Source organism: Myodes glareolus, chromosome 20 (genome assembly GCF_982192425.1).
Source record: "Myodes glareolus chromosome 20, mMyoGla1.1, whole genome shotgun sequence".
NCBI lineage: Eukaryota > Metazoa > Chordata > Mammalia > Rodentia > Cricetidae > Myodes > Myodes glareolus.
Genome location: NC_142045.1, coordinates 29,432,888 through 29,450,217, shown reverse-complemented (window position 1 = coordinate 29,450,217; position 17,330 = coordinate 29,432,888). Strand labels below are relative to the sequence as shown.

The following is a 17,330-nucleotide window of genomic DNA, read 5'->3' as shown; positions in this document are numbered from 1 at the left end:
TAATCATAAAAAAATTTAATAAATGTCCAGATAAGTGGAAAGACACATATCAATAGTAATTAAATCACTTTAAATATAAAAGAATGAGATACTGTTATAAAAATACCGCTCTGGTCATTTTTCTCACCTAGCTTTATACCTTGGCCCCATTTTAGTCATCTTAGTTATTGCTTCTCTAAGGAAAGCAAACATCTTGGACCCCTGAAGGCCATGGGCTATTTGCTGGTGTGTGTACAGAATGAAATGAATGTCCATCTCTGCCCTAGATTGAGAGGGGAGCAACCCATTTCTAAAGGGCCTACTTTGTGCCAAGTCTTAAACTCTACTCAATTCCCACTCTGGTGGTACACAATGCTCCTGCCACTTTCCAGGTGAATATGTGGAGATTTGTCATCCAACAGGCTAAGTGTCCTGTAGTCCCATGGCTCCCTAGAGACTGAATTGGGCTTTGAATTCAGGGTGACTTAAAACACGGGCTTTATCAGCTTTTTGTTTTCTTTCGTTTTGCTTTTAATTATGTCACCACGGGCCACAGCCAGAGATCTGAAATGCTACCCTTCAACTAAAGGACTGGAAAGGGTGGTTTGTGAGAAGCAGAAAGTAGCCCCTTTTTTCTGGCTTTTTTTTGCATGTGTTCTGCTGCAAAGAATTGAACCCAGGGTGCTGGGCACACTGTAGAAGCAGTCTGCCTCTGAGCCAACTCCCAGCCCCAAGTATTCTCTTCACTCATGACATAAACTTATACTCAGGTGGAGAATGAATTTCTATTTGTTCCGTCACCCAAAAGACAAAAAGACAGGACACACAAGCAAGTAAGCCTCATGGGGGAATCCTTAGGACTCCTTGTTCTTTTATCTATTTACATGTATGTGGAGGTCAGAAGACAACTTTCAGAAGTTTCAGGAGACAGCTCTCTCTTTCTACCACACAGGTCAAGGAATTCAAACTCCAGTCATCAGGCTGGATAGAAAGCTATTTTACTCACTGAGCCATCTCCTCAGCCCTGGGGACTGTTTGGTTAGCCAAATTTGGGTGATTTGGAAACTCACACAAGTACGTTGGCTGCCAACCCTTGGTAATACTGCCTCTACCTGGCAGCTTTCTGGCCAGGACATATCTCAATGCATACTGTGTGTGTTGAGAAGAAAGAGGATGTGTTTGGGTGCTTAGTTGGAGCCCGGTTCTACTGCTGTCACACGGTGTGATATTGAGGAAAATTACTCACCCACTGAACCCCGTTCTATCTTCTAGAAAAATAGGTGATATAAATATTTTGTCCAGTCTACAGTGTCTGAGGGGAAATAAATAAGATGATGTATATCATACTTTATAAACTAAAAAATAATCTTTAATTGCTGCTTCTAAATCAAGGGTATTTGGATCCAGCCCCATCTAAAAATTAAAATATCCACAGCAAACCTATCAGCCCAGGCTTGTAGTATTTGATGTGTTTGTGTCTGTGTGTCTGTGTGCTCATGAGCCTCAGTCTTTTCCAATTTATCTTATTTTTAAAAAAGGTTTGTCTTTTTTATGTTTATGAATGTTTTGCCAGCTTGTATGTCTTTCCACCACATACTAGAGTTGCATATGCAAGCTGCTATGTGGGTGCTGGGAACAGAACCTGGGTCTTCTGCAAAGCAACCACTGCTCTTAACTGCTGAGCCATCTCTCTGGTACTGTTTTGTTTACTTTTACTTTTATTTTGAGACAGCATTTCTCAATAGCTTTTGGAGCCTGGCCTGGAACTAGTTCTTGTAGACCAGACTAGCCTCGAACTAACAGAGATCCGCCTGCCTCTGCCTCCCGAGTGCTGGGATTAAAGGCGCATAACACCACCACCCGGCTACTTTTTGCTTTTTTGCAGATATACTTTTATGTGATGCAATTTTTTATTTAACTTTTTAAAGTCAAAATATAATTATATCATGTTCCCCTTCCCTTTCTTCCCCCAGACCTTCTGTAATTCATGGTCTTTTTTGTTATTATCCAACATATATGTGCTTTAATGTGTAAGTACAACCCCTGATGGGTCAGTTTATTGTCCTTGTATGTGTATGATTTCAGAGATGACCACTTGGCATTGAATAACCAACTAGGATATTAATCCCTGGGGAAGACAATTCTCGTCTCTCAGATGTCAGCATTCCTTGGTTGCTTATAGCTCTTTGTTGTCTAGGGTTAGAATCCTGTAAAATTTGTTTCCTCTCCATTAGCATGTCCCCTGGTGCTGTCCTTAGCCAGATCTTATTTAGGCAATTATATTGTTGAGGTATCATGAGTATCCCAATCAAAATGGAAACACAATTGCACATCAGATTCCTTGGACCTCCGGCTCTTGCAGTCTTTCTGCCCCTTCTTCCACAATGTTCTCTGAACCCTGAGTTCAGGATTTGTGTAAGCATCCACTAGGTCTGGTCACCCCATAACCAGTTGCCTTGTTCATTTTGACTGGGTGTGGCTTCTGCAATGGTCTCTTTGTTGCAAGGAGATGCTTCTTTGAGGAGAGTAGGATATAACGTTAAATTATAGGAACGCAGTTAGGAACTGTACTGCTTTGGTACGGTGTAAGAAAGGGGTTCTCACCAAGCGGTGGTGCCATATGCCTTTAATCCCAGCACTGGAGGCAGAGGAAGGCGGATCTCTGTGAGTTCGAGGCCAACCTGGTGTGCAAGAGCTAGTTCCAGGATAGGCTCCAAAGCTACAGAGAAATCCTGTCTCGAAAAAGAAAAGAAAAGAAAAGAAAAGAAAAGAAAAGAAAAGAAAAGAAAAGAAAAGAAAAGGGTTCTCCTTTAGGATCAGTGGCCTCACTAGCCCTGGATAGCTGGCATGGTTTTGCTCCTGTTGACCAGGTATTCAGTCTAATTAAACAGCTGTTGGTTACCTCTAGGACAGCAATGCCACTGTTGCACCTTTAGGGCTCTCTTGGCAAGCCGGGCCTTGCTGTGGTTCACAGGCACCACATCCAGGTAGGACTGCTGGTGGCTTCCCTCCCGTGGCAGCTTGCACAGCACCTGCCTGTACTGCAAAAGAACTTTCTTCTGAGGTAGTAAGTTTGTGTTCCGTCGGCAGATTTTTTAAATTTTGCTTGGTCTCCTTGGGTTGGCAGCGGAAGAGTCATGACTTGGGGCTGTATAATTTGTCCTGGCTGACTTTGCTAACTCCAGCATCATTCCTTTTGTCAGATATGGCCTCAAGGTGGACATCTGGGCAGCCGGTGTGATCACTTACATCCTGCTGTGCGGTTTCCCTCCGTTCCGTGGGTATGGGCAGCAATCCTTTATTCAGCTCTAACAAGTCATTTCTCTGCTCTCTGAATGATCCATTTGCCCTGCTTGCACAAAGGCGTCTGTCGCAGCGGGGAGTGTAATAAGAATCCCACTTGCGAGTCTCATTCTTTTTTCCATGTTGCATGCTAATTTACATGCATACCATAAATCTTCCTCACGCCGTCTTTAACCTCATTCTTTGTTAATTTACCCAAACAATTGCCTACTGACATTTTCAGTGGCTTAGACAAAAAAAGCATACTTTGCACGTTGAAGAGGCGTGTGATGAGCTGGCACCCAGCTCCGCTTTCTCTTGTTCGTCTACGCAGGAGTGGGGATGACCAAGAGGTGCTTTTTGATCAGATCTTGATGGGCCAAGTGGACTTCCCACCTCCGTACTGGGACAACGTGTCAGATTCTGCTAAGGTAGGGGGATCATCGCTGCCCTATTCCCTGGAGCCTGGTGCGTTAGTGGAAGAGTTGACTCTAAACCAGCATGTACTAACAGACCAGTGATAAAATGTGACTCCAGGACATCACGGACATCAGGGCCACCATCTTGCTGTCACGCTCCAGTCTCATTTGGGCACAGAATTGTTGTTTTCCCTGCATGGTTCCTCTCAAGGAAGCCACCTCTGGCCCCTGGTGCCAGTTATAGCTCTTGACTTTTCCTGTCTCACCTTGTCCTCCTTGCCTTGTCATTCTTCTCTACTTTACTGGTTTTTTTGTACAACATGTGTTCTTAGTCTCAAAAATAGAACTTAAACTCTCACTTCCACCCTCTCTGTCATATAACTGTCCATCTATAGCCACATATATACAGCCACATATATAAGCCACATAAACATATACAGATAGGAGATCAAATCCTACTTAGGCAATTGATTTCCAGGCTCTCCCCCTAGAATGCAAATTCTGTGAAGGCTAGGAGTTTTGTCCATTTATGAAAATGTTTTGTAGGCATTTGTGTGTTTGCCTCAGACTAGAGTAGCAGGGGGTTTCTAACCACCTGATATGAGTGCTGGGACCCGAACCCAGGTCCTCTGCGAGAGCAGCAAATGCTCTTGAGCACTGAGCTATCCCTCCAGCCCCTGATTTTTGCCCATTTAGTTCGCTGTCACATCAACAATTCTGACATCACAACCAGTAAACAACCAGTGGTCCTGTGTGGTCAATAAACCAGAGAGGTTTATAAATAAGTGAATCAAGCGACTGATTGATCAGAGGGAAGAGAGTCCAGCCTCAACCTCTGTTTGAAATGACCAAAAAGGATGCCATAGAGATGTCATTATTCGAGTCCAACCTCCTAGGGTGCCTGGGGTTCAGAGGCAGGAGCGGCGGACCTCGGGCTTCTTCACCCTGCTAACCCAAGATCGGCTCCTCTGATGGAGGGTGAGGCATGTACATTTTTCACAGCAAGTGAAAGTACAGAAATGACATCAAACTGGATGTGGAAAGTAAGCAGAGTGGAAACTTTATGCATAGTTAACAAATTTTAAAACAATACACCTGCATCTAAGAGAATGAATAATTTCAGCTGGTATATTGGTAGATCCCAGGGGGGACAATTTTGTCTCTTTCAAATGTCTATAGATTGAACAGTGCTGCTCTGGAACCCCACAATCCAAAGACAATAAGATGTGAAACTTGGGTGTCAATACATCTCATTCCAAATGGGAAAGTTCTGCACCCATGACAGGTTGGAGTCAAATACAAGCAGGCTGAAAATACTAGGAAAGGGGTTTCTCAGGATATTCCTATAAAGTGCATTGGAAACGATTAAATTTTGTGTTCCAATTTGTTTTTCCATCCTCAAGATACCATTATGTGACTGCAAATATTGCAAAATTTAAACGAAAATTTAAAATCAGAAAGCTGTTTTGAGTAAAAGACATTCAGGCTATTTTGTGTTCATGCGTGCTGACTCACAGTCTCCAAAATTCAGTGTGGAGAATTTGGTCATGTTCTGGTCATTCAGTGCTTATGGCTTTTTCTCTCTCCTGAATCAGAGTTCAATTTAAAAACTCTGTTTAGACAGGAGCTTATGTACATAAAATGACGCTTGCTGGACACGGGCCTCTCATCTTCTTCAACCATGTCCACCTTTGGACTCAGGGAGATATCAGGAGTTGAGAGAAGTGTTAAGAGAAAGGCCCCAAGGTGAGGGAGCTGAGGGCCAGGCAAAGACAGTCTCCTATATAAATATAGTCTCACTATGTAGCCCAGGCTAGCCTTGAATACTCTTGCCTCCGACTGCCACGTACAGGGATTCAGATCACAGGAATCCCATAGAGCCCAAAAAGACCTGGATAACATGTGTCTACCCATTCATAATCTGAAGTGGGCAGATGCGTGACAAAGTCATTGTGCCCCCTAACGCTGTACCTCCAAAAAAACTGCTTGTTTGTTTGTTTTTACTTTATCAACTAGCTTTTTGGCATGTCATCCTTCATCCATTTTCTATAGCCTTAAACATGCTGCCTGGAAATCCAGATAAGGACCCATTTCTTTGTCTGGCAAAACAGAAACTTCAAGTATTTTTTAAAAGATTTTACTTATTTTTATTTCATACATGTGTGTGTGTTGCCTGCATGTGTGCATACGTGTCTCATGAGTACAGCACCTGCAGAGCCCAGAAGAGGGCGTCACATTCCCTGGAACTGGAGTTACAGGTTGTGAGCCACCATGTGGGTGCTGGGAATTGAACCCGGTCCTCTGGAAGAGTAGTCAGTGCTCTTAACCCCTGAGCCATTTTCTAGCCCCAAAGTTGTTCTTTGTTTTTTTATGTGACATCTATGCAACTATGAAATCTGACTTAAAAGTATTACATCCTAGTAAAAGGTTATTGTCTAACATGAGTAATTTCTTTGCTTCTAAAACTATTTTATTTTTACGTAATTTACATAAATATTTATTTCATTTTATTTTTCCATCAACTAAGCTGTATAAAAGTTCACGGTCTAACGTTTGAAAGTGTGATCCAGCTAGTCATGGGTAAGTGGGGTGACATGATTTAGATTGTGAGCTTTTCCAAACTGAGATTGCAATCCTGAATTTGCAAACCCCCAGCTTCTCCCTCCAGGGTTGGATAAATGGAGTCTAATATTCCCCTTCGCAGGAACTCATCAACATGATGCTGTTGGTTAACGTGGACCAGAGATTTTCAGCCTTGCAGGTCCTTGAGCATCCCTGGGTTAATGTAAGTGACCTTCTTTCTCTGTAGCCACTGCCGCCGGCGCCCCTTTAAAACTGCACCTGCAGATTTCCTAGTGGCACCGCCTCTTCCTTGCAGTGCATTTGGCTTGGTTCCCCACCCTGAGGTCACCCATGTATTCCATGGAGGCCTCTGATGTGCCCATCTTACTGGCTTTCTGAATAACTGCCTTCCAACGGGAGGCAACGGGGAGGTCGATGTGGGTGTGGTCCTGATCCTCCAATGGCTCAGCAGCTCTCTGTGGTGAGATGCAGGCTGGGTAACAGCCACTGAGATGGGACAGCTGCTCTCAGTCAGTTTCCACATCAGAGTACAAGGAACCAAGGTTTTCTGCTTGCGCCCGAGAGCTCAGCTCAGCACCATGCAAGCCTGAGTGTGCCCACAGCACCTGGTGGCCTCCTTAAAATGAGCTTCTCGGGTGACAGCTTAGAGTTGTGTTCCCAAGATCTTGAATGATGGCCTGTAGCAGCCCTTTGAGGTCTACTGGTCGCTTTTCAGCAATAAAAGCGTCCTCTAGAAAAGTCACTAATTTTTTCACCCTCTATCTCTCTACAAATGATTAGTGAGACAATTCTGATAGGTAATGATGCTTAATATTCATAAAGGGCATAAGTTCCGGAGTCGGTGGCAGTGTTTTAAGCACTCTGTGCATATTAATTGATCACGTCTGTCCCCACCACTTGGTAACTTTCTAACCCAGTCACCATGCAGTCCCCACTGGCAGATGGGGAAGCTCCATGATTTGGTTGGATGATTCTTGGTGCCAGCGTAGAAGACAGATACAGGTATGTGTGCAGAAACAGACACGACACTCCCAGAACCATTAGTTCCCTGACAGACTCTGCCAGCCTCCCCACTGCTCCACTGGGTGTAGCTCTAGGTTGAAGACCAAGAAAAACTTTCCCTTCCCGTTCCCCTTCTCTGAAGTGTCACCTGGGCAAATGGTCACACATGGTTCCTTTCTAAAATCGTTAGGGAGAACAAGGCGTGGATGGGAAGTACTCTCAACTGGCGAGGTGGCGTGCAGGGTGGCGCATGCTCGGGACCTCACTGAAGCAGGATCCACTGATGATCGTGGGCCAGCGGGCTAGTACTTCCCATGTTTACACACCATGAAGTTGTCTTTATATAACAGGAGAATATTCATGAATATGAGCATGAAGGGGTGTGAACCAAGGTTTCTTTCTGGCCTTTTCCCCCAGCAGAGTCTCTCAAATGTGCATGTGTGAGGGTACTCACCTCCTCATCCCTGAGGCAGTGAGACACGACAACTCCCACTCACTCAACCTCACGCTGAGCTCCACATCAGGATGCTAAGTCAAAATTCTCTTTTACTATAGAGTAGGAAGGTTGTGACAGTGTCCTGCTTGAGCCTGGTAACAAGCCTATAGGATAGGCAGTGTGATAGTGAGTTATTGTACCCACTTCACAGACAAGAAGACTGAAGCCACACAATATGGTTTTCCCCCAAGTAGCCACACTTGGAATTGAAACCGAATTTATAGCCAGGCATCCCACGCTACAAGATCAAAGTCTGGAGATTCCAGCATACCATGCTCTATCTCTGCCCTTGTTTTAAGTGGAAACCCTGGAAATCCAGAAGAATGTCATATGGGCCCTGACCTCATGGTAATGTTACCTCAATTCAGTGCCCTCAGCACAAGCATCTGCCCCCCTCAGCTGCCTTACACATAGCTCCTCCCACAAGCCCTGTGTCTGACCACTCCATTCCGCAGTTCTGAGCCTCTGGACATTTGAATTCCTGCTTCATTTCAGTTTTTCTCTAAGATTCTTAAAAAGAAACAACAACAACAACAACAACAATAAACAAACCTTTTAAAAAGCAAAATATAGTATCTAGGTTTAAAATAAGACAAAGTAAATTTGACATTCTGATGAGGGGAAACCACATGTGATTTTAGAGAAACCTTTTTAAAAATCTGGTGTAGAAAGTGCTGGCTTCACACTGATACTATCTTTATGCGGCAGCTAAGTCAGAAACCGCTTGTTTTGTTTGCTTCCAAATAACAAATTTGCCCAGTAAGCTTTGGCCGCCGGTGCTTAGCCTAGTAAAGGTCAGCACGCAAAAGACCAAGCCATCAAAATAAATGAATTAGGGGCTTAAAGGGATATAAATTTAACAAGACATTTTGCATTTGGCAATCAGATTATATCTGGCTACCACGGAAAGCCTCTCCCTAAGGGGACTAAAAATAATGATAGTCGTGTAAGCCCCGTGGGTGTCCTGCGCTCTCATTCGTTCTGGTGTTCTGTATTGCTTATACGACGACCTTCTACGCGGTCCACTTGGAATCGAAAAGGTGATTTCTTTTGAAATGAAAAGTAGAGCAGAAAGGCAGTAGGGGAGAAAAAGGAGTCAGCAAAAGTCACTTATTTTAACCTTCATCCAGGAGCATCCTTGAAGCAAGTCCGAGTTTCTTTTTTACTAGACTCTGGTTACCAACTCTACCTTGCTCCTCATTGTCTTTGACGTGAAGTGTCATGGGTGATGAATGGCTTATCAGGTGGGTCCCGGGAGCCACATGAAAAAGGTATTCTTGATATAAAACCTCTTGTGAGAGAGAGAGAGAGAGGAACAGAAGCCTATTCGCCTATGTAACTTCAGGCAAGCTTGTTTTTCTCCCAAACCTCTTTCCTGCCAGAGGAAGTAGGTCAGGGGGAAATAAAATCGATTTGTCTACCTCTTGGGATGTGTAAAGGTGAAAAACTGACTAACTGAAGCTCAAAGTCTTGGATACTTAGTAAATGTTTGTTGAATTTGATATAGGTAAAGCCAGGGACTGTATCATCTGTTGTCACACAATGACACAAGGAAAATCGTATTGTGTGTTAGTATGTGGGTGGCTGAATTAAGGAAGAAAACCCATCACCCCCACACACACACACCAAATGATGCTGTTTGAAAGACACAAGTTCCTCCCCAGTGAGGTGCACAACAGCCCTATTGATGCTGGCTTTAGTACAGTTGCAAAGTGCCAATAGGAACTGCCACAGCCAGGCTCATTCACCACATCATCCTTCTTTTGTAGAGTCACGTGACATAGGCAGGCAGCCGTGTACCTAACAGGACTAGGAGATAGCGTACCTTGCTCATCCTAGGAATAAGGGGCTGACATGAGACACTTCCTCTGAAATAAGGATTTTTTTTTTAAAGTAGTGCATCTTGGGGGAAAGTTCAGACAACCAGACACTTCCAAAACCAAACCTCTTATTTGTAATTAGGATCTAATGAGCATTATGTTTAATTTTATGTACCGCCTTGCTTTTTGTTGTTGTTGTTGTTGTTGTTAGCCTGTGTTATTTTCCAAACACTCTCCTGTAGCATAATTAATAAAAACCCAGAGACAGAAATTGGAGTTCAACCTGAAGGTCAGGAAAGCAAAACATCCGGCCACTGGCTCTTACCTTTACCTCAGTCTGTAATGGTCATCTTGGCTCCAGGAATCTCAGAATGAGACTGTGTCTGAGAGCTGTCTCCTCCCACCTTATATTCCTCTCTAGGGCTGGTTTTAAAGGCGTGCGCCACTACCACCCAGCTTCTATGGCAAGCTAGTGTGGCTACTGGGATTAACAGTGTGTGTCACCACTGCCTAGTCTGTAGAGCTGACCAGTGGGACTGTCTTTCTCTCAGATCTTTAGGCAAGCTTTATTTATTAAAATACAAATGAAATAGCGCTACGCTCTCCGATACTGTAATTTTATTAATTTACATTTTTCTTCATTGTTTTACTGAGTTCAGTGGTGAATAAACTAAGACACAAAGACACCGAAGCCTGAAGCTCCACGGAGTCTCATGCAGGTCTGAAACTGGGCTTTGCCCTTCTAGGTTCTGGTTTCATTGCTCTGTCACTGTGTCTGAGCATGGAGGCTTCTCAGGGCTCCCGTGTGATTGTGGTGCCAAGGCAGCTTTCAGACTCTGTTCTAACGGAAAGACTGGTCTAAATAAGGCAAGCAAGTCTAGAGCCAAGCTGAGACTTCTTGTTTCTTTCTAGCCTTTAAATTTAATCTTGCTTTCTTTATCTTACCTAATTATTCCTTTGGAAAGATAGTGCTGAGCCATTACACTCGAAAAGAAAAGAAAAGAAAAGAGAAAGAAGGAAGGAAAGAAAGAAAGAAAGAAAGAAAGAAAGAAAGAAAGAAAGAGGGAGGGAGGGAGGGAGGGAGAAAAAGAGGAAGGAAGATGAAAGAAAGAAAGGAAGGAAGGAAGAAAGAGGGAGGGAGGAAAGGAGGAAGGAAAACAAAAGAAAGAAAGAAAGAAAGAAAGAAAGAAAGAAAGAATGAATAAGGGAGAGAAGAAGGAAGCCTAAATGGTATCTTAAGCCAGCCCATGCACCCATTCTGACTGATAGAATCCAACCACAGGCACACAAGAGTACAGATACATGTCCCTTATTGTGCCGGTGGGATGGGTGATAAGTTAATGAACTCCAGTGACATTGTAATTAAATGTAAAATTACTTATCTATATTCATAAATTACAAATGATGACATGAAAAGTTGCTTCCATTTGAGCATTTTCTTTCCATATACGATGCGCAGTGTGAACTACAGACTCAAGGAATGCTGAAGCCTGGAAGTACCGGGCAGGGGTGGTGTGAGGCTGGGGATGTTAACGAGAATGGTGGGGGTATCGCCCTTGGAGGTAAAGAGCAGTTATTGTAGAACATGCTAATGAACTGGCATTGTTTTAAGCTAAATCGGAATACCTTCATAGTAAACTATTCAAGGCTGCCCTGCTTCTCATAAATCTACAGGTATTTTTAATAATAGAGTCTGGCAATAAATGGACTAGAAACCAGATCCCTGAATCAAGCCCAAAAAGCCATGGGGGAAGGCAGCTTTTCTAATGCGTGACCCTGATGTGCCTCCCCAGGAAAGCGGAATTCACCCTACCGAGTGACTTCACATCCGAGCTCCCCCCTCTCCCCACACCACAGCTCTTCCTAAGCAGCCCTGGGAGAATGCAGACCAGGAGGTTAGCTTTCCGGCAGACAGCTGGGAGAGTTCATTTTCCATTTTGCAAACTAATTTTGTTCTTGTCAGTTGCGATGTCCTGCCAAGTGGTGGATGGGAGTTTCTAAATCAAAAACCGCTAGCCTTAAACCACAGCCAGCCTGAATCCAACTTCAGGAACGGCTCCCAAACCAGAGCGTATGGTAATAATACTGCAGCTATTTGTAAAATACTGCCAGGTTTGTCACATCTAGAAAATTCATAGCACATTTTTGGCACATAATCTATTCTAAGTAATAGTGATAAAGATGTATATATAAAAATACATGTTTTTAGTGAGTCCTATTTATTGCACCGATGCAAGGCAGAAAGTTAGCTAACTCCTGCCATCAATCTCTACGGCTGGAGTATCCATCAGAGCCCTGAAAATCCAATTGTTTATGTCTTTTAATTCTTCAAAATTTATCAAGAAATGCTACAGTCTATTGTTTGCTGTGTATGTGTGTGTATGTGTGTGTATGAGCTGGTGGGTGAGCATGTGTGAGAGTGTGTGTGTGTGTGTGAACATATGAGTATGTTTGTGTGTGTGTGTGTGTGTGTGTGAGAGAGAGAGAGAGAGAGAGAGAGAGAGAGAGCTTGTGTTTTAATATGTGAGTGTATTGTGAGTGGTGTGTGCATGTGTGTGTGTGAGAGAGAGAGAGAGAGCTTGTGGGTGAGCATGTCTGAGAGTGTGTGTGTGTGAACATGTGAGTATGTTTGTGTGTGTGTGAGCTTGTGTTTTAATATGTGAGTGTATTGTGAGTGGTATATGCATGTGTGTGTGTGTATGTGTGTGTGTGTGTGTGTGTGCCTGTGACCTCCTAGAGTTGAGTCACCTTATTTAATTGCATATATGTTCTAAAATTTATTAAATCCAAGATATCGCTGGTGCCCTGTGAGAGTCATCTGGTCCATTCCCCTGCCTCCATGTCAACTGATGGACTAGCCCCAGGGAAGCGCAAACCTTCACTGAAATTTAAGGCTGCGTGCTTGAATTTCTAAGCCTCAGAAACTCAGAAGAGTCACTGAAAGATTTGATAGGAGAGTCGGATCAGAGTCAGGGTGGAAAATGAGGAGGAAGTCAAAGGCAGGACGGTGGGAGCAAAGCCTTTCCTCAAGAACCTGCTTGGGAGAGAGGCTGGTGAGGGGAAATGGGCAAAGGTGAGGGTCCAGAGGCGGGACGAATCTGTCTACAGAGTGAGCGATGGTTCTACCTACTGAAGCTCTTTTGCCTTTCTCGTTTGCACTGAAGCTATTACCACAACCCGCGTCAGTAAGGCCCACACTCTCAGCAATGCACCGCTTCCCTTTCATGCAAGGTCAGCCAGGCCCTTCTGGTACTATCCAGTCTGTCCTACAACCCTAGAGTCCTGGCCCTATTAGATGAGTTTTCCGTGTCAGAGATGAAAAGATGCCTCATCCTCATTTAACGGAGAAGTTTCTAACAATGTCCTGGAGGAACATTTTCCTGCCATACTCACCACTACTCTCATTGGCCTCTAGATTCTCCTCAGGCTCCACTAAGGCCTAAGTATCCTCTGGTTCCTTCTCCCCGACCAAACTCACTGTTGACCTCATGGCTATTCGCTGAATATTTGCACTTAGCTAACTTGGAGTCTAGGTACACAGGACTCCATGAGAGTGGATGTCCTCTTGATGTAGTGTGCTTTGGTAGAAAGAACAGTTCAGACATGGTTCACTTTTGACTTAACCTTGAGCAAATGATATCACCTTTATGAGCCTCAGTTTGTCCATCTTCAAATGGGACTGATAATGGTTATTGTGGGTACTAGTGGGTACTAGTCTAAGGATAAAGGGAGTTAGGTATGTGTTGTTAGCATAGGGCCACCAATAATTAGCTCTTTCTTTCCCTTCCTCTGCCTGCCTTTTCCTGGTAACATACCTCCCCTACACTTAAACAAAGACCTTGTCTGTTCTGTCCTGGTCTCAGCTTAGCTGGGAGAAAGACATGGTCCTTCTTGCGAAGTTCCTTTTGCTTCCGCCTTCCACACGTGTTCTTCACTGCTCCGCTCTCAGCTCTCCTTTCTCCTCTAACTTATCCTAAGACAACAATCGGACTCAAGTTTCTTTGACCTAAATTTGCTTCCCCAGCAGTTTCTCATCTTACTTCATAGTCATTAGGTCATTGGTCATTGGTCAAAGGTCATTATCAATCTCTTTCCCTGAGGTGTCCTGGAACTACAGGACATGGGTAGCATATATCTGTAACATGGCCAGTGAAGTACAACAGGACCCACTATGCATCTCTGTATGAGAGGGGTCCCTTGAATTCAAGAAGAACCCCCAACTGGGCCAGAGGCATAATGCTAACATTGGTAAGACTTTCCATTTCTTTCCATGCCTTGTGAAATATGTAAATAATCTCTCAAAAAAAAACCAACTTAGATTCTAAGGGTGGTTGACTGTCTTAAATGTCAGGTACCACTTTCATAATACAACATCGGGGTGGCGTTTATATACACCCCTGCATTTGCCCCATGTTTAAAAGTCTGGGCCACATATCTGTTATCCCCATCCAGCTGCATGGAGTCACAAACTAGATAGTGGACGACCTAGAGGTCTGAGTAGGTGACTACTCATTGCCCACGTGTCTTCCATGACATCGGTCTTTTTAAAAAGCATTGCTGGGGGCTGGAGAGATGGCTCAGTGGTTAGAAGTACTTTCTGCTCCTGCAGAGGACCTGGGTGCAGTTCCCAGCCTCCACTTGGCAGCTAATAGCCATTTGTTGTTCCATATCTAGTTCCTGGGAAATCTGATGCCCTCTTCTGGCCTCTACAGGCACTGCACCCACGTGGTGCACTTAAATACACACATCCTTCCCTCTGCACTGTTGGAAACGCTTCTTCCAGAATGTGTCCAGCCCCCCTAAAAAAAAAAAACCTAGACATATTAGTTAATTCCTTCTTCTGACCATTAATCCTACTGTGAACCTACCATGAATACTTACTGTGAACGGGTCAGAGAGTCAGGTGCTTGCATGAATGATTGCAGAAAACTAGGAATAGGTAGTTCAACATGGCAATAACGGACAGGTGAATGCATGGATAACAGTGGGTCATGGACAGATATGATATGGTAGACTAATAAGATAGCTTGATACCAGAAAGTGCAAGTACATGAGCAAACTGACAAAATAAAAAGATATTGGGGACCTAACACAAAGCCATTGGAATGGATTGTGTTTAAATGAGGACAATGTCTTAGAACAGGTTATGTGAACTTAAGTCTTCAAGTAAAGGAGAGACCAGAGTCCCAAAGAACGGGTTCCATTCGTATTATCTCTTACGTGTAGCTAATATCCGCTGGATAAATGAATGACCAGTGCTGAGAGGAGGAGCAGGGCCTGTGTTCAGACAGCAGTTCCTTCATCAAGGACGTGTGTGGTGCTTGGGGAACGGCAGATTTTCTTTTCTGGACAGAAACAAGAAAAGATGTGCAAAGTGGTGAAGGGGAAAGGAAAACACTAAGGACTGGAAACGAACATCTCTCCCAGGGTTGGGTTTTACCAGACAGTGAGACACACCCTATTGTCCCTCCATTCATCTCTATTCCATAATTATCTATTAAATGTGTCACATATGTCCAGGCACTGTGCTCAGACCTGGGGATCCAACTGCGAGCAAAAATACAGTCCCACCATTCAAGGATCATGCGACCTTTTGTCGTGAGCCAGTAAGTGACGCGCACTGACAGCCCTGGTCACTGTTGGCCCCGGAGAGGGGTGTGTTCAGTGGAGAGCAGAAGCCTTAGCAGAAAGGAGCATGAGCAGGGGCTGTGTCCTGAGGACAGAGTCCAAACAACAGATGACATGAAGGCAGTTGGGAGGATTTAAAGCTTAGGGAAGAACTGTCTGCCTGGAGGGCTGTCTGGGGTTTTAAGGTGACTAATTGATATCTATGGGGGAGAAATAAGTTTATTTATGGCCACACACGCGACCAGGTCCTTAGCTTCGGATCTGAATCCTGGGCTATGAGGGAGAGGATGACGTGCTGGGTCTGGGAGTTTTGAGGTGGCGATATTAACTTGTCCTTGAACATACATCCATGGGGCTAAGGTTGAAAATAGATTTTATTAGAAACCGAAGTCAGAATATGTTGGTTTTGGAGACAAACCTCCGAGGGTCTGATGGTGTAGGGCCAGCAGTTAAAACACAGACAGAAAGGAAGACAGTGGCGGGGTCCTTTAATGCCAGCCTCAAGAGAAAGCCTTGGCTGACTGGTCTCTGACCTCTTCCGGTTCTGAGATCCTGACCTGGGACTCAGATTGCGACCTCACTTCCGTGTATCTCATTTTTCCTTTTATGTTTTCTTTTTCTTTGTTTCTCCCCCTTTTTTTTTATCCTCCAGGATGATGGTCTCCCAGAAAATGAGCATCAGCTGTCAGTAGCTGGCAAGATCAAGAAGCATTTCAACACGGGCCCCAAGCCGAACAGCACAGCAGCCGGAGTTTCCGTCGTAGCAGTAAGCATCTGAAATACCTAACCGCCCCTGCCTTTTCAAAGCAGCCCACCCGAGAGACAGGCATTCCTTGTGAGGTTCCTCCCGGAGACAGCATAGTGGGTCATTTCTTCAGACAGCAGGGGAGGTGGTGTGTGTGTGTGGAGTGTCTCCCTGAGTGCCTCATTATCCCACACCTCCAGGGGATCTGGCAGCATCTATTAATTTCATGATTTATTTTTTTTAAGGGAAAAAAAGCCCTCTCCCCCAAACTGGACTCTGTGCCAGTGTAAACTTCTTGGCTCTCAGGTAAAGCCTTCAGTGTCCTTTAGGTAGGAACTGCACAGGAAGGAGAGCTAGGAGGGAGACAACGGGGCAGAGTCCTGAGCAGCGTAGACATTTGTACTAAATCTAGGGGAATGGTGAAGCAGCAGAAAGCAAGCACAGTGATTTTCAGAGAGACTGGATTGTGGGCAACACCCAGTGACGTCACAAGATCTTGCTCCTTAGGAATTTGTTAAGTTGACATCTTTTATCATGTGCCATTTTAGCTGATGAGTTTGCACTGAATTTTTTTTTTCCTGTTCTACACATGCGGGCATACACTATACGTAATTTGATAGCCTCTCTAACAAAGATTAAATTGGTCCAGGAAATACTAAAACCTCAGACTTCCCGGTGTCAAATTCTGTGCATATATCCACATCTCAGATCACTTGAGTTTATCACAGTTTCCTCTCTAGCCAGACTATGTCCATTTTAGGGATACACTCCCCGTGAGAGTCGCTCAGGCTGTGCCCCTTTTCTCCACCAAGAATTTAGGGTGATAGCAAGTCTTAGGAGAGTATTCATGCTGTGGACAGCCCGACTGCTCAGCTCACGAGCAGGGTTCCTGGTTAGTCCTCTCTGTGGGTGTTTCAGCGTTCTGCTTTTCTTTTCGGTTTTGAACTTGCTAGAGTGCCAAAGCTAAGACTCGGGTAGGGACCGTTACCTGTCTGGAGGGACTTCCGGACTTTGCAGACGGCACAAAGACAAGTTTGCTCTTCTTGTTCCCGTCTCACGGTCCTCCAGGGACAGCGTGGGTGACGACAGATGACTGTCCGTGGAACGTAAACGCTGCTGGATGTTCCTCAGCAACGCTGAGGTTTTACACACTCGAGTTGCTCTTTTTGCCTCTCTTTATTTCTTTCCAAAAAAACAAACAACAACAACAAAAAAAACGCAGTGGGAAAAAAAAAATTCAGCTGTCCTCTATATTTTCCAGAGCTTCAGTGTTTGTCACTAGCTAACGTCCACTAGAAATTTTTGCAAGCTACTATCTCTCGGGGTTGTGCAGTGAGACCAGAACTCTGTTTTCGTGGGTCTGGCTATTCCAAAAG

At 44.4% G+C, this 17,330-nt stretch overlaps 1 protein-coding gene across 4 annotated transcripts in view; it reads left to right on the top strand.

Annotated features, from left to right (window-relative positions):
* Dclk1 (doublecortin like kinase 1) overlaps positions 1 to 17,330 on the top strand; it is a 299,545-nt gene that overhangs the window by 260,951 nt on the left and 21,264 nt on the right. For all 4 annotated transcript variants that reach the window (XM_048424463.3, XM_048424462.3, XM_048424465.3 and 1 more), the window contains exons 13-16: positions 3,183 to 3,260; positions 3,596 to 3,692; positions 6,385 to 6,465; positions 15,862 to 15,975. In XM_048424463.3, the coding sequence (XP_048280420.1) occupies positions 3,183 to 3,260; positions 3,596 to 3,692; positions 6,385 to 6,465; positions 15,862 to 15,975 (370 nt within the window). The remainder of the gene's footprint in view (positions 1 to 3,182; positions 3,261 to 3,595; positions 3,693 to 6,384; positions 6,466 to 15,861; positions 15,976 to 17,330) is intronic.